The following is a 13,867-nucleotide window of genomic DNA, read 5'->3' on the forward strand; positions in this document are numbered from 1 at the left end:
AACCAAACTGTATATCGTCAGAATGGTCACTTAACAATTTTAGGATCTCTTCATAAAATAATTTTGACATGCAAAATGTCAATATTTTGGGGCAAGCGAGAAACACTCAATTGTTGCATGACAGAGCAGAATTCTACCTTCTGATTTCATCTCTATTTGAGGAGGGTGAGAGAAGAACTGGAAAGCAGAAGACTCCCCCGCTGAAGCTGAAGTCCAGTCAATGGGCCGTGGGCCGCCAGGACTTTGAGGATCAAAACCATGACCCTGTTTTGACAGAAAGAAACATTACCTTCGTTTGGACTGCATTTTTTTCCTGATTCCACATGCATTAACAACTTTGTTATAGAGAGAGTTGACATATTGTATGTATAAAGAATATACAGTGGAACCTCGGTTTTCGAACGCCTCTCAGTTCGGACAAATCGGTGTTCGACCAAAAATTTCGAGAAATTCTTACTTCGCTGTTCGGTCAAAAAATCGGAGTTCGAACGCCGGTACGCTAGGGTGCGATGCTGAGCGGCGTACGGGTGTTTTAGCCCCTAATTATGCCTCCGAAGAAGGTCAGTTTACGCGGGACAGGTGAAAAAAAAACAAGTTGTTCGTCCAACTATTGCCTTTAAGAAAGTCATAATAGCTAAACATGAAAGAGGTGTACGAATTTCCAATCTTGCTAGTGAATACAGCATGGCTAAATCTACAGTACGATAGTAAAGAATAGGGATGCTGTGAAATCGAATGATGCGGCTAAGGAAGTTAGCGCTATAAGCAAGCAACTGCCGCAAGTTTTGGAAGAGGTTGAACAACTTTTGATGATTTTTCTCTCCCCACCGTCCGCCACAAAGGTAAGAAATCCTATTCATAATCCTTTTTTAAAAATTTTTACGCGTTCATGTTAGCGTCATCTTTCGTACGGAAGATTACGCTAACTCGAACGTACGATTAGCCTGGGTTAGCTTCATGTTTACGTTCTTGCTAAATATTCAGGGTGTTGGAACGGGTTAAAATGATTTTACATTACTTTTAATGGGAAAAACGATTTTCCATGATCGACCAAATCGGTTTTCGAACAGGGTTCTGGAACGAATTAAGGTCGAGAACCGAGGTTCCACTGTACAATGGTGATATTTTCGTTTCTTTTTTATTGGTCATATTTTGAACCGTTACAAAGCAAGAAAACAAAAGCTTAAAGTGTTCTATACCGTGAGCTCCTTTAATGGCACAGGAATGAATTTTAAACACCTCGTTGATTAACAGCCCACAAATTCAGAAAGTTCCATCTTGGGAACAGACAAAAGAATAAAAGGCTCTTCAGGAGACGGCGATAATAAAGGGTACCCTATTGCCATTACAGTGGTACCTCTTAACTCGAGCACCACAAATTACAAGAATTTCTATATGCAAGTTTTATTTGTAAGTAAATGTCAAGAGCAACCCCAGTAGCTACCACTAGAGAGCGCTCAAGATGACCGGACGCTTGTGACTGCCCCCCCAGCATCAGATCGCCCAGTTTGCACTTGCAAAAAAAAAAAATGGCTGTAATTTATTTTGTTTGAAGGTTTGTTTGAAGTTACAGTAACTTAAGTGTACAGTAAAAGCTTACATATTATCAACAGTCTATCAGATTTTGGTCAACTTCAGCCAATTGCTCCCCGCATTAATAGATGAAATTCCCTTAATTAAGCGATAATAAACCTTCCTATTTACTAACAGTCAGACAGATTTTGTAGACTACTGCGACAATATTAGCAATCTACAATTTTGTTGTCATCTGCTGCCAGTGACGGAGTTGACCTGGATGAGAGCCAAAATGGGCAAGACAAGATCAAGTCAAGTTTATTTGTATAGCCCAGATTATTGAAAACTACAGAGTATTATTACACCATCCCCTGATCTAAAACCTACATAAGGGCAAAACTCAAAAAACATCAACACGAGGAAAATGAAAAAACCTTGAGAAGGGATTAACAGTGATTTATTATACTGCCATCATTCCCAGAGGCTTGATACTTACGGATCAGCAGTATCAAAGCCTTTGGAGTGTTTTTTAAACATAAAAGAACAAATCATCTTGGCACTCTGGGACATTTCTTCAGAAAACATATTCATTTCATGGCACTGAGTTAATAATACACTGTTTCCTTTTGAAATGAGCCCCAAAAGCAGCGTTATTTTCCTAAGTATACATACACGCTCACTTTAAGACACCCTGCAGTAAGGTTATTGCCCCAATACAAAATTTCTGGTAACACCCCTGCCTATATCGCAACGTTCCCCGTCCAAAAAATGTTATACAGAAAACACAATTTGAAATGATTAATAAAATAAAACAAAATCTTATAAAATACTGGGGACAATTTATAGACAGGTATGCCATCATCGCCATTTCCTGTGCATATATTCATGAAGGCAACTGCCTCCATGATAAATTCTCATAATAAACTTTTGTTAACATCATCTTATTACTGTTTATTATGTTTAATTACGATGTGAATTTGTTTTAAGTGATCAGGAAGATGTGTTTCATAGCTATTTAGGGTTCACCTAGATCACGGGTGTCAAACAGGCGGCCCGCGGGCCGGTTCAGGCCCGCTAAGGAATTGAATCCGGCCCGCGATACAACGCACAGAGAAGCGCAAGAGAAAAACGAGCTGCTGGTGGAACTGTGTCCACTTGATGTGGACAAAGCCAAGTGCCTCTGAAGAACACTGTACTTGTATTTTTTTCTAACTCTCTCACTCTCTCTTCCTCCCTTTTTTTGCTCACTCTTTATCTCTCCATTTCACTCTCTGTCTCTTTTTCTTTCTTTTTTCCTGTCTCTTCCTCTCTCTGTCTTTTTACCGTAATGCTCTCTCTTCCTTTTTTACTTTTCTCTCTCCTTTCTCTCTCTCTCTTGCTTCCACCTTCTCTTTTCTCTCCTTGTCTCTTTCTATTTCTCTTTGGATTTCTGTTTCTCTCTTTTTTCCCCCCTCTCTTACTATTTCTCTTTTGTTTCTCACATTCTCTCTCTTTTCTCTTTCTTCCCTTTTCTCTACCTTTGTCCCACCATCTCTCTTTTTCTCTCCCCCTCTTTTTCTTATTTCTTTCTCTCTAATCTACTAGTCCTGCCCCCGAGAGAATGTTTGCTATATCGTGTGAGTTTGACACCCCTGACCTAGATGCTTTTGAGAGGACGGGAACAGACCATTTAGTTTTGAAATATTTCATATCGGGAAAGTTCCAGCTATGAGCACAATCCTAGAACTATTATGCGATAATGAGGTACCACTGTATTCTATTTTATTAAATGTATTAAGCAGGGAAAAAAACAACAAGTAATGACAGTGAAGTGAGTCAGCGGTAAGAATGATAATACCTTCTTGTCTTCTCGTGTTAATTGAAGGACAGGGGTATGTCTTTGTATAATCTGCAGCGCACAGTCGTCAAAGGGGCTTACGCGACGCTTCTTGCTGGGCGCAGGTGATTCTTCTCGATTGAGGTTTTCTTTCCCTTCTCCGTCTTTGTCATCTGGGATACACAATGTACCCAATAGGAATGTTATCAAGACACAGAAAACCCTATTTTATTTCTAGCACATCACAATTTTAACAGTGTTGTTTCTCTTGACAGTACACGTCTTGTGGATTACGGGCAGTTTCTTTCGAGGATGCGTGTCTGGGTTTCGGATCAATTAGCTAGCTAACAAGCATTAAATAAGATGTAAATGAGTGTGGTCACTGAAGGCCTCACACTCAGTGCATAACGCATTACAGCAAACAGAAAAGATTAATTTATGTGTGAAATTCATTGGGAGTAGTGCAAAAAAATGTTGTGGATTGCCTTTCAAAATACAACATAAATTTGAAGAAACAGAAATGACCATTTTTCCCCATACACAAATAATCAAATATCGACTCTTGAGAGGCTCAAATAAGAAAATCTCGACTTTTGAGGTTGAATAGTGTCACAAAATCATTTATCCATTATCAAAGCAGTTGATTTGTTCAGATAAGATTGATTTCTATACCCACAACAAACACATTCCCTTTGCCATTTTGATCAAATAGTATTTTTTTTATTTGTGGAAGTATACTTTATTTTGAATGTAAATTTAAATTTATAGCCCTCGTGGGAGTCACGAGACATAAAACAAATGAAATTAAACGAAATGAAAAATAGCAATTTTGAGTGCAATAATTTGTTGTGGAAATGTTTGACTCCTGCATTGATATTTTTTCATTCTTTGTAGCACAAAACATTCTAAATTCTTACTATGTAGCTTGCAGGCACATGTGGCATGTGGCGTATAGGCTCCGAAACGGCTAAACACATTTTTGAGGCAATTGTCACAGTAGTAGTTTGGGATTCTGGGAGTGTCTTTAGCTAAGTTTCGTGTTAAGGCACCCCTAATAGATACCAACTAAATCAATAAACGTCTGCTTTCGTGTACAAGTGGCTCTGGGGATGCATGCGGTCATACTGCTCTTTGGCACTCTCTAGTGGCTAACTGGTGCTTTTTCAACAAACCACAGCCCCAACAACCTCGCTCAAGTAAAATGCCCGTACTATTCAGTGTTCTCATTTGCCCGCGTCCCTGCGTCCTAGACGCATTATTTTTGCTGGGGACACATCGTGTCAAATCAACGTGCGCCCACGGGACGCAACTTTTTTGACACGAAATTGTCATTATCATTTTTTGACAAAGATTTACCGCACTCCAAACTTTTCATGAGGCAGATCTGCCATTGTTGTTTTGGTCTCGCGGTTCGAGTTTTCATCTGCACGCCGATCTCCAGTTGGAGTTGTGTAGTGAAAGTCCGTTTCTTTTTAGAGAACCGGCTTTTTCGGCTCAACTCATTAAAGAGAGCCGGCTCTCCAACGGCTCACTTGCTTTGATGCATTATATTACGAATGATTACGTTGTATAAAAAAGTTAAGAAAAAAAGGAAGTATAAAAGGAGAAAATGAAAAAAGACACCAGTATCAGTATATTAACAACAATAATTTAATGCAGAAAATGAATTAATAATTTGAATAAGAAAATGTATTATTCTACTTCATTGTATTTGCATATTTTTTCCTTCTACAGTGAACGTCCAAGCGACTTCATTTTGGAACTTCTTTTATAATAAACCTCATTCATGTCGAGCAACTCGGTGTCTCACAACAAAATTTACAATATATATGATACAAGGAAACACATGTACAATATAACATGTTAAACTACATAAATAATGAAAAAAAAAAAGATTTTTCGTATTTTGTAAGGGAAAATACGACAGTTTGTAAGGGCATGGAGCACACCCAATTTTGGGGAGCCATAGATCTCTGTTGGGACCCATAGATTTTTGAGCATGCCAGTCCCCGGGACCCATCACTTTTCACAGGTAAAATGAACACTGACTATTACACGAATATTTGAAAATATGACTTTTTTTTTTACCGTAATCTGAATTCCTTACTTGCGATTGCATTTTATTTTTGAGTTATTAGAAACATTAAATAAAACCCTCACATAGAGTACTTGTTCTATGCATTATTACATCAGTATTGATGGTCCCTCTAGACATCTAGCTGGCTTACTATTGGCTTAAAATAAATAAATATAGAAAAAGCCATTTTAGTCCTGTAGCAATGACTTACCAGACAAATAATCTCTTGTTTTGATGCAACCTTCAGTGCTGTCGCCCTGTCTTGGCATCAGATCAGGAACTTCACTCTCATCCAAACCCAACATGCGCTGGAAAGAAGCTATTTTCTGCTGCAGGCTGGATGCGACCCGAGGATGGAAAGGGCTACCGCTGACAAGCTGAGAGTTCAGATAACGGGCACACAAAAACTAAATCAATTCAGTGCTGTAACATTTAAAAATGAATGTTAGAACAAGTCCTCATTTTAATAAAATGAGTCAAACAAGTTTGTTTTTCTTTAAATATTTTAAACATGAAGTAATTGTCGGATGTTAAAGTGTAGAGATTCAGATGAAATTTTTAGTACATGTCTAAGTGGAAATGATATAATTTTCTCAGCCTCCCAGATATTTTCATTTCAATTCAAATAAATGTTTTTTGTCTGTTTCGCTAAGATTGATTGAGGGCCTCATCGGTTCATAAAGACGCCATGTTGACGTCAAACACGAGTAGCGTACCGTTTTTGTTGATAAAATGAAGATCTAAAAATGGAAAACTATATTAATTTAACAAAGGTCAAGAAACAACATTCCACCACCATTTATTTTACAATAACTGCAGTAAACAAGTTTCCAAATAATCAAATTTACAGGTATGATTTTGGCCGAGATTCGGGCTTAAAATGTCAATCACTAAGTCATGATTACTGATTCGGGGCAGCCGGCAACAGCCACGGACCCTGATTGGCTGTTGGACTCTTTTTAAACTCCCGTCTTCCAAAAGGAACCCGTCAGACCGTCTGCGAACCTATGCTCTCAGATAGGCAAGATTTTGTACTCTCCGACATTATCCTGCCAGATACCTGTTGCCGACATTTTCTCTGGACCCGTTTCTGCTTTTGCTCCTCCGTCCCAGCCATCGACCTGTTTTCCTCGCTGCCAACGACTACCCTCGTTTGACACGGAAGAGCAACTTCCGCGTACCTGCTATCTGCTAGCCGCACAATCATCGGATCGTGGATGCAAGCACTGTTCTCTTTCTTCATAAAAACTGAGTAAAACGAACGCTATTGGGTCCCGTCTCCGTTCCTGGTCTGTGACAGTTGGGACGGTCGGGCTTCTCTCTCGATGTTTTTCCCCCCTTACTTTGTGGAGGATCTACACAGCATGCACTTACTTTTACTCAAGTAATTACTTAGATAAGAGAAAATGCTTACCAAACTATCAGTATAACTCAAAATCACTAAATCCAAAGAAATTTGGGGTAAAAGACGCGCGTCTTTCTCTTTCCACCTCCCTCTCGTCAGATGTCATTTCTGCTTCTAGTCAATAGCTTACAAGCTTTACAAACTTTCTTTCTGCTTTCTGGTCAAATATTTCACTATTTACCAGCTTGTAATCTGCAGAAAATGATTTTCGTTTCGGTGCCATTCTGTTCAGTTTCACTTTCGTTAGCTGCACGTTGCAGAGACGCGCACTTCAGGGTCAAACCTTTCATTTGAGCGCAGCACTTGCACTGCACACTTGATTAGTGGGACTCGGCCCCAAGTAAACCCCAAGCTGCAGAGTTCAGCCTGATAGAGCTTCGTTTTTACATTGGCAGCAGATTATTTTGGGCTCGTTTATCAAATCAAGTTCATCCGCCGGGTTTATATAGCCCAATCTTACCTCTAATCAAAGTGGAACATTGCATGCTCAGTGTCCTAACTGGCAAACGCAATGGATAAGAAATAGCACCTCCTTGTAACTTCATAAGGCAGGGGAGGAGATGGAATAGAGTAGCAAAAATATGGCAACTGTAACCCTTATTTGCGAAGTGAGACTGTAGAGGGAGCGATATAATTACGGATGCACCGAAAAGTATTTTTGGGCTCCGAGTCCGATTGATTTCAAACCAAGATGGATACAGTGTCCAAGATCTTATACTGAAAAACAAATCATTTATAATCCTTATTTTATGCGGCTCGCAATCCATTCTATAACTGTGTATATGGATGTTTATTCCCCGCAACAAGTTGTGGAAAAACACAAAGTGAAACACATGCATTTGGTCACTGTTCAGTTGCTCTCATAGATTTTTGTGAGACCCTGGTGGGTGGACAGGCTAGAAGGGCCTGAGGGGAGAACATTTTAAATTCAAACGCATCGATTTGGTGCATTTTTAGAGGAAAATCAAGATGGTAGATCTAGGATCAGTGTATGCCCTCCTATTCTAATCATTGTAAGTAACAAATGTCATTGTCACATGTGAAACAAAATTAACATTTGTCTCTAGTAACGTGACTAAAAATAGCGTGATCATGAGTTAAAAATCTGCCTTTTTGTGTGTCATTTATACGGCTGATGGTCTAGTAGTGGTCAGAATTCAGTGCTCTCACTGATGTTACAGCTAATGTCACTGCATTATTTTCTCACGATGCTAGGTCCTTAGCTTGACCCAGGCTTTGATGCTAGGTCCTTAGCTTGGCCTTGATGCTAGGTCCTTAGCTTGGCCTTGTTGTTTTTGGACTGTGGCTTTGATGCTATGTCAGTCCTTAGCTTGGCCTTTGCCATGATCTTTGATTTTTGCATTTCGGAGATGGAATAAGAGCTTGCTCTGTCCACTCCACGCATCGGCCCGGTATTGCAGTACCTCCGGGAACGGTGCATTCGCAATGATCGCAGCAAGGCTTTAGGGCTAGGACCTTAGCTTGGCCTTTTGGCTGAGAGTAAGTGTCCCGGCTCCTAGGCTTTGTAGCGTATTATGAACTGACCGATAACGGATAATGGATAATGAATAACGAAGATAGAACAATAACCCTTAAAAACCCCAAAACCCCCCCCTCTCACTGATGTTACCCGGGTTCAATTCCTGTTGGATACGACAGCAAAGTTTGAGCTGAGAAAAAGCGAGATAAGATTTTATACCGGTTCCTAATAAAAAATTAGAGGCGCACGTTATAGGCGAGTGTGTGCTATACACCATTAAATACCATCCATTATTTGCACCGCTTATCCTAAGTAGGGACACGGGGGTGCTGGAGCCCATTCCAGCTATATTTGGGCAGTGGGCAGGGGACACAGAGACATACGAGTCACTCGCTCATTCACACCTAGGGACGATTTGAACCGGCCTATTAACCTGAGATGCATGTTTTTGGATTGTGGGAGGAAACCGGAGTGCCTGGAGGAAACCCACGCAAGCACAGGGAGAACATGCAAACTCAATACAGCAGGTTCGATCTCATGACCTCAGAACTGTGACGCGTTGCCCACTGCTCCGCCGCGCTGCCCCCATTAAATACGATATATGTAAAAATATTATCATATATTTTCATAATATATGTTTGTAAGACTCTGGTGGGACCAGTTAAACCCTGGTGGCCAACCAGAATCTTCCTACAGTATGGGGGAACACTGCTGTTTAATGCTTCGACATTGGGGCGGCAGTAGCTCAGGAGGTAGAGCGCTCGTCTTGGGATCCCAGTTCGAATCCCGGCTCGTCCGTGTTACATGTCGAAGTGTCCTTGCTATTGGGAAATGTGGAGCACATTGTAAAGCGCTTTGGGAAGTCATTGACTTGAAAAGCGCTATATAAATGCAGATCATTTCATTTTATTTCCAATTATCAATAAAACCTGTAGGCTTTCATGAGTTGTTGAGAAGTTATTTCTTTCTCAACAGTCGGAAAACCTTCCTATCTCTATTAACGATTAAAGCTGCAAAGCTCAGAAGACAGACAACAAATTGTCCCTGTTTTTTTTTTACTCTGTTCTGTGAAAATTATATAGGCAATTAAAAGCCCGTAAACGATAACTTCGTAAAATAGCAACAATTGTAAAATACATAGCGTCATACCTCTGTACTTTGGCAGTTAGAAGAATTTTTCTTTCTTTGTTGCGCAATAAAGCGGATGAGCGAGTTGGTTTCCGGCGAGCCTCTCACACCAATATTCGACCTTCTTCTTGCCTTCAATTGTGCCAAACGAGACTTTTCTGCACCGAAAGGCAATGAAAACAACCGGTTAGATGACATCTTTAAAAGGTGCCTCACCAATGAGTAAAACACCTTTTCTCTCTGATGATGCTGGGCTGAAACTTTGGACAGTAATGCCAAATTCAGAAGGAGTGACTTTCTGAAAATCAAGGGGTTTTCTTGAGACACTTGCAGAATTGTCTTGTGGAAGGGACATTTCGTTTGCATTCGACTGCTCGTCAATAATGAGGCTCCGTTCAGTGGCCATCTGCGTAGGACAATAAAGAAAAGAAACCTTAATGCTGTTAAATCGTGTCAAGGGCAGCAAATATTTGACAGTTGTTCCTTTATAGAGCATACACTCATTATCTGAGGGGAATGCAGAACTTCAAGGTCCAATATTTTTGTACGACATTAAAAAGCCATTGTGACTCCTGAAAAGGTATTTATTTATTTATGGAACAATTTGGCTCAGCTGAGTTTTCCCTGCCCTCATGTAGGTTTTAGATCAGGGTATGGTGTAATAACAGTCTGTGGTTTGCAATAATCTGTGGTCTGTGCAGCCCTTTGAGACTACTTGTGATTAAGGGCGTCACAGATAAACATGACTTGACTGTCGGGAGCCAATGGGTTGCAAGCCAGTTATGGCTTTTTGCATAGGTACATGTGGCTCAGAGAAAATCATAATCACACAAATTACTTCTCCAAGTCTGATTAGCGCAGAGTCGAATTTGGTGCCCACAGAGCTGACAATCTTGGTTCATTGTTGAGACACTTTAAGATGAAAACCCACAGAAGAAAAAGTAAACAGACAGAAACGCCAGCCAGGCATACAGAGCAATTTGATTAAGTGAGTGGTAAGGGTGGGCGGAGCGATGCACACAGCACACTTTTCTATAACCAGCATCGTCTGCACCGAAGGTAAAAACGTCAGTATCCTCATTTGCAGTATTTTGTGACATTTTTACAAAAGAACTCTACTTGCACCTTGTTTTGGAGCCATTATTTATGAAAAAGTGACAGTCAAAATGAGCCTCAAGGATCTTAAGTATCTGCCAGATGGAGACAAGTTTAAACCTATATATTTTTTGATATGTGAGAAGCTCTGGCATTAGATAGATAGATAGATAGATACTTTATTCATCCCCTAAGGGAAATTCACATTTCCAGCAGCATCCCTGAGCTGAGAACAATACAATAATAAAGCCAAAAGAATACAATATACAGATACCCAGTGTGACGTGCAAATGCCCACTTTAGCATGTTATATAGAGTAACTAAATAGTGCTACACAGAACACATAATGCAGTAAGATTCGGTAATATCCAAAGTAGGTGGTGTGGTTTAATGTGGGCCTTTACTCTGCCGGGTGGAGTTAAAGTCTTAATTCATAAATTTTATCAAATCATCTAAGGTTATAAAGTGAAATAAAATGCACTGAAAAATTAGATTTTGGCTGGAGAGTGGGTGAAAGTTCTGTGAATTTTGTTTTACTATATGGTATGGACTGAAGAGATCTTTTCTTCCTCATGCCATGAGGCTCTTTAACTCTACCCGGCAGAGTAAAAGCCCACATTAAACCACACCCCCTACATTGCATATTACCGAATTTTATTGCAACATGTATTCTGTGTAGCAGTATTTAGATATTCTATATAACACGCTACAGTGGGCATTTGCACGTCACACTGGGTATTTGTATTTTGTATTTTTTTTTGCTTTAATATTGTATTGTTCTCAGCTCAGGGATGCTGCTGGAAATGTGAATTTCCCTTCGGGGAGGAATAAAGTATCTATCTATCTGTGGCTTTCTTGAAAAAAATCCAAAGCAAAATATTTTTCTTTTATGACTTTTTGGGTTAAAAGGGTTCCCGATCACTGATTTACATAGTGTTAAAAATGTCCCTTATCTACATCAATTAAAAAAAATCATATACTATATGTATATCCGGATAAATATACTAAAGAAGATTAATATATCAAGAGTTTATTTAGGTATTATATGTTATAGGAGTCACTAGCGATTCTATAATAAGTTTAATATGACATTTCTATGTTTTTTAATTTTCTTTTGTGGTGTAAAGTTGTTTTGATTTTGAATACATCTTTTTTTTCTCTCTTCCTTCAGTCCTGTCTTTCTTCAGTTCTCTCTTGCTCTTTTTCTCTCTTCCTTCTATCCTGCAGCCCTTTGAGATCATTTGTGATTAAGGGGAATACAAATAAACATGACTTGACTTCCCTGCAAGGAAAACAAAAATGGAACAGGGTTAGGCACTTCAAAGCTTCAGCTTCTGCCTATTCCTATTAAGCACATGTTTAAAGGGACTGTGTGTAATATTTCGTTCCTCCTAGTAGTAGACTAAAAAAAAGAAAACAAAACATTGATTTGAATACTAGGCAAATAAAAAAAAAACTTTCACACCAATGTTTGTTTTAATAATAAAAAAAAATAATCACAGGTCAAAAAATGTGTATTTCTTTTACAAAGTGGAATCCATACCTAAGGTCGCAGGCATGTTTTTCTGTCAACTTGCTGCTTTGCTGTGGCACTGGTCTTGGTTTGCATTAGACAACAGTGCCATCTAGTGTTCAAATATTACACACTTGGGCTTAAGGTAACCTAGTATGTCATTGTCAGGGTTGGGTAGGTTACTTTAACTTGATTACTTTCAATGACTTTTGGATGACTCCAATACCAAATATGCTAATAAAAGGCAAAAGAAACTAAATATGAATAAAATGACTCAATTCTGTGCAGGCTTGGGGAGTAACAGAACACATGGAACGGAAAAAATGATGTTGGCAAGCTGTTTGGATTTATTTTCATTTTGTTTCTGACGCATTTGATGTTAGTTTTGCCGGAGGTCAAAGCCAGGAGAGAAAGCTTACCACGTGTTGTGAGTCATCAATTTATTCATATTTAGTTTCTTTTATTAGCATATTTGGTATTGGAGTAATCCAAAAGTAATTGAAAGTAATCAAGTTACCTACCCAACCCTGGTCATTGTACAGCTATTTGTGTGCAAAATAGTTTGTCTCCTTGATTCAATTTATAGTAGATAGCTATATTATATGTTAAAAATGTACGGACACAGCAATGATGATAATGATCACGAGGAAAATATTGACGATTATAATAATTATGATGAAGAAGTGACTGTATATCCACAGAACCTATGTAAGTATGCATATTAATGAGGTGTTTGTTGTATCTAAATACACCGGAAGTCAAGATTTAAGACACCGGAAGTCAAGATGTAAGACACTTATGAGGGAAATAACAAGAGTAGGATCAAATAAGCATATGCCTCATCCTAATCCTTTTCGAACACATTACCTTAACATTGGTTTTGTGTTTCCATCATTGAAATCAATTTTTCACAATTTATTCATATTCTATTATTGACGCTTATTGTACGTGTTTATGTCTGCTGTGACTACATAAATAAGGCAAAACCCTATGGCAGGTACTTATCAGAATGGGTAATTTTAATAAAAATAGTCAATCGGGTAGTAGTGTTATGATTATTGCTGCTAACTATGACTAATAATAATTAACTAGCTTAACTAGTTAGTAGCAAGTGATCAATCGAGACATTATCGACTGTAAACATGCCTTTCGCCTAAAACTCACCTTACAGATATCCCCAAAAAGAAAGTGACGCCTATCATAAAAACTCTATGTATGAAAACAAAAGCGTGACCAAAAACATAAGTCAAAAGAATTATATCTAATAAACATTAAAATAAAACCGTAAACCATGCTACGACTTTCGAATTACGCTCCATGTCGGCTACGCGCCGGTCGATGAGATCCTTCCGCGGTAAACGTCATCTCAAACACGAGAATTTACCCCCCAAAACAAAAAAAGAATCACAGACCTGTTTGGATAAACAATGTAAATTTGTTCATAACAAATTTCATAATCTGTTTTTGAAAATTCATAAAAATAAAATAACGTTAAAAGTCTACTGCCCGGGGACTAACTCGTAGGCGCATGTGTCCAAACAAAACAGGAACTACTTGGATATGAACTGGCCAATGGGATTAAAAGGATGTCTCACGTGGTCTGACATACGACTTCGTTTCCTGTACCCGTCAAAGTAAATTAAAACATTACACTTTTTTTCTTTTTTTCCCCTTCTTTGCAATAATTAAATGTTTATAATTAATACATCAATCGATTTTATTTTTTCACACAAAAAAATCTCCGATAAAACCATTCCACTGTTCTCAAGTATCTTTTAAAAAAATGCTATACAAATTTAGTAATAAATGAATCCATAATTTGTATGGGGCACGTTTAC

The 13,867-nt window shown here is 38.7% G+C and overlaps 1 protein-coding gene and 1 pseudogene across 1 annotated transcript in view; one reads left to right on the plus strand and one right to left on the minus strand.

Moving 5' to 3' along the window:
- Nucleotides 1-13,559, minus strand: part of cdca2 (cell division cycle associated 2) — a 30,242-nt gene extending 16,683 nt beyond the window's left edge. The window contains exons 1-6 of the mRNA XM_088335264.1: nucleotides 13,194-13,559; nucleotides 9,653-9,827; nucleotides 9,443-9,579; nucleotides 5,620-5,785; nucleotides 3,353-3,504; nucleotides 138-264 (exon numbers count right to left, since the gene is read on the minus strand). Of these exons, the coding sequence (XP_088191390.1) occupies nucleotides 138-264; nucleotides 3,353-3,504; nucleotides 5,620-5,785; nucleotides 9,443-9,579; nucleotides 9,653-9,827 (757 nt within the window). The 5' untranslated portion in view covers nucleotides 13,194-13,559. The remainder of the gene's footprint in view (nucleotides 1-137; nucleotides 265-3,352; nucleotides 3,505-5,619; nucleotides 5,786-9,442; nucleotides 9,580-9,652; nucleotides 9,828-13,193) is intronic.
- Nucleotides 8,140-8,259, plus strand: LOC148366556 (U2 spliceosomal RNA; annotated as a pseudogene).
- Nucleotides 13,560-13,867: the final 308 nt, after the last annotated feature.

The sequence above is a fragment of the Urocampus carinirostris genome, chromosome 5 (genome assembly GCF_059441175.1).
Source record: "Urocampus carinirostris isolate Australia breed hairy pipefish chromosome 5, RoL_Ucar_1.0, whole genome shotgun sequence".
Taxonomy (NCBI): domain Eukaryota; kingdom Metazoa; phylum Chordata; class Actinopteri; order Syngnathiformes; family Syngnathidae; genus Urocampus; species Urocampus carinirostris.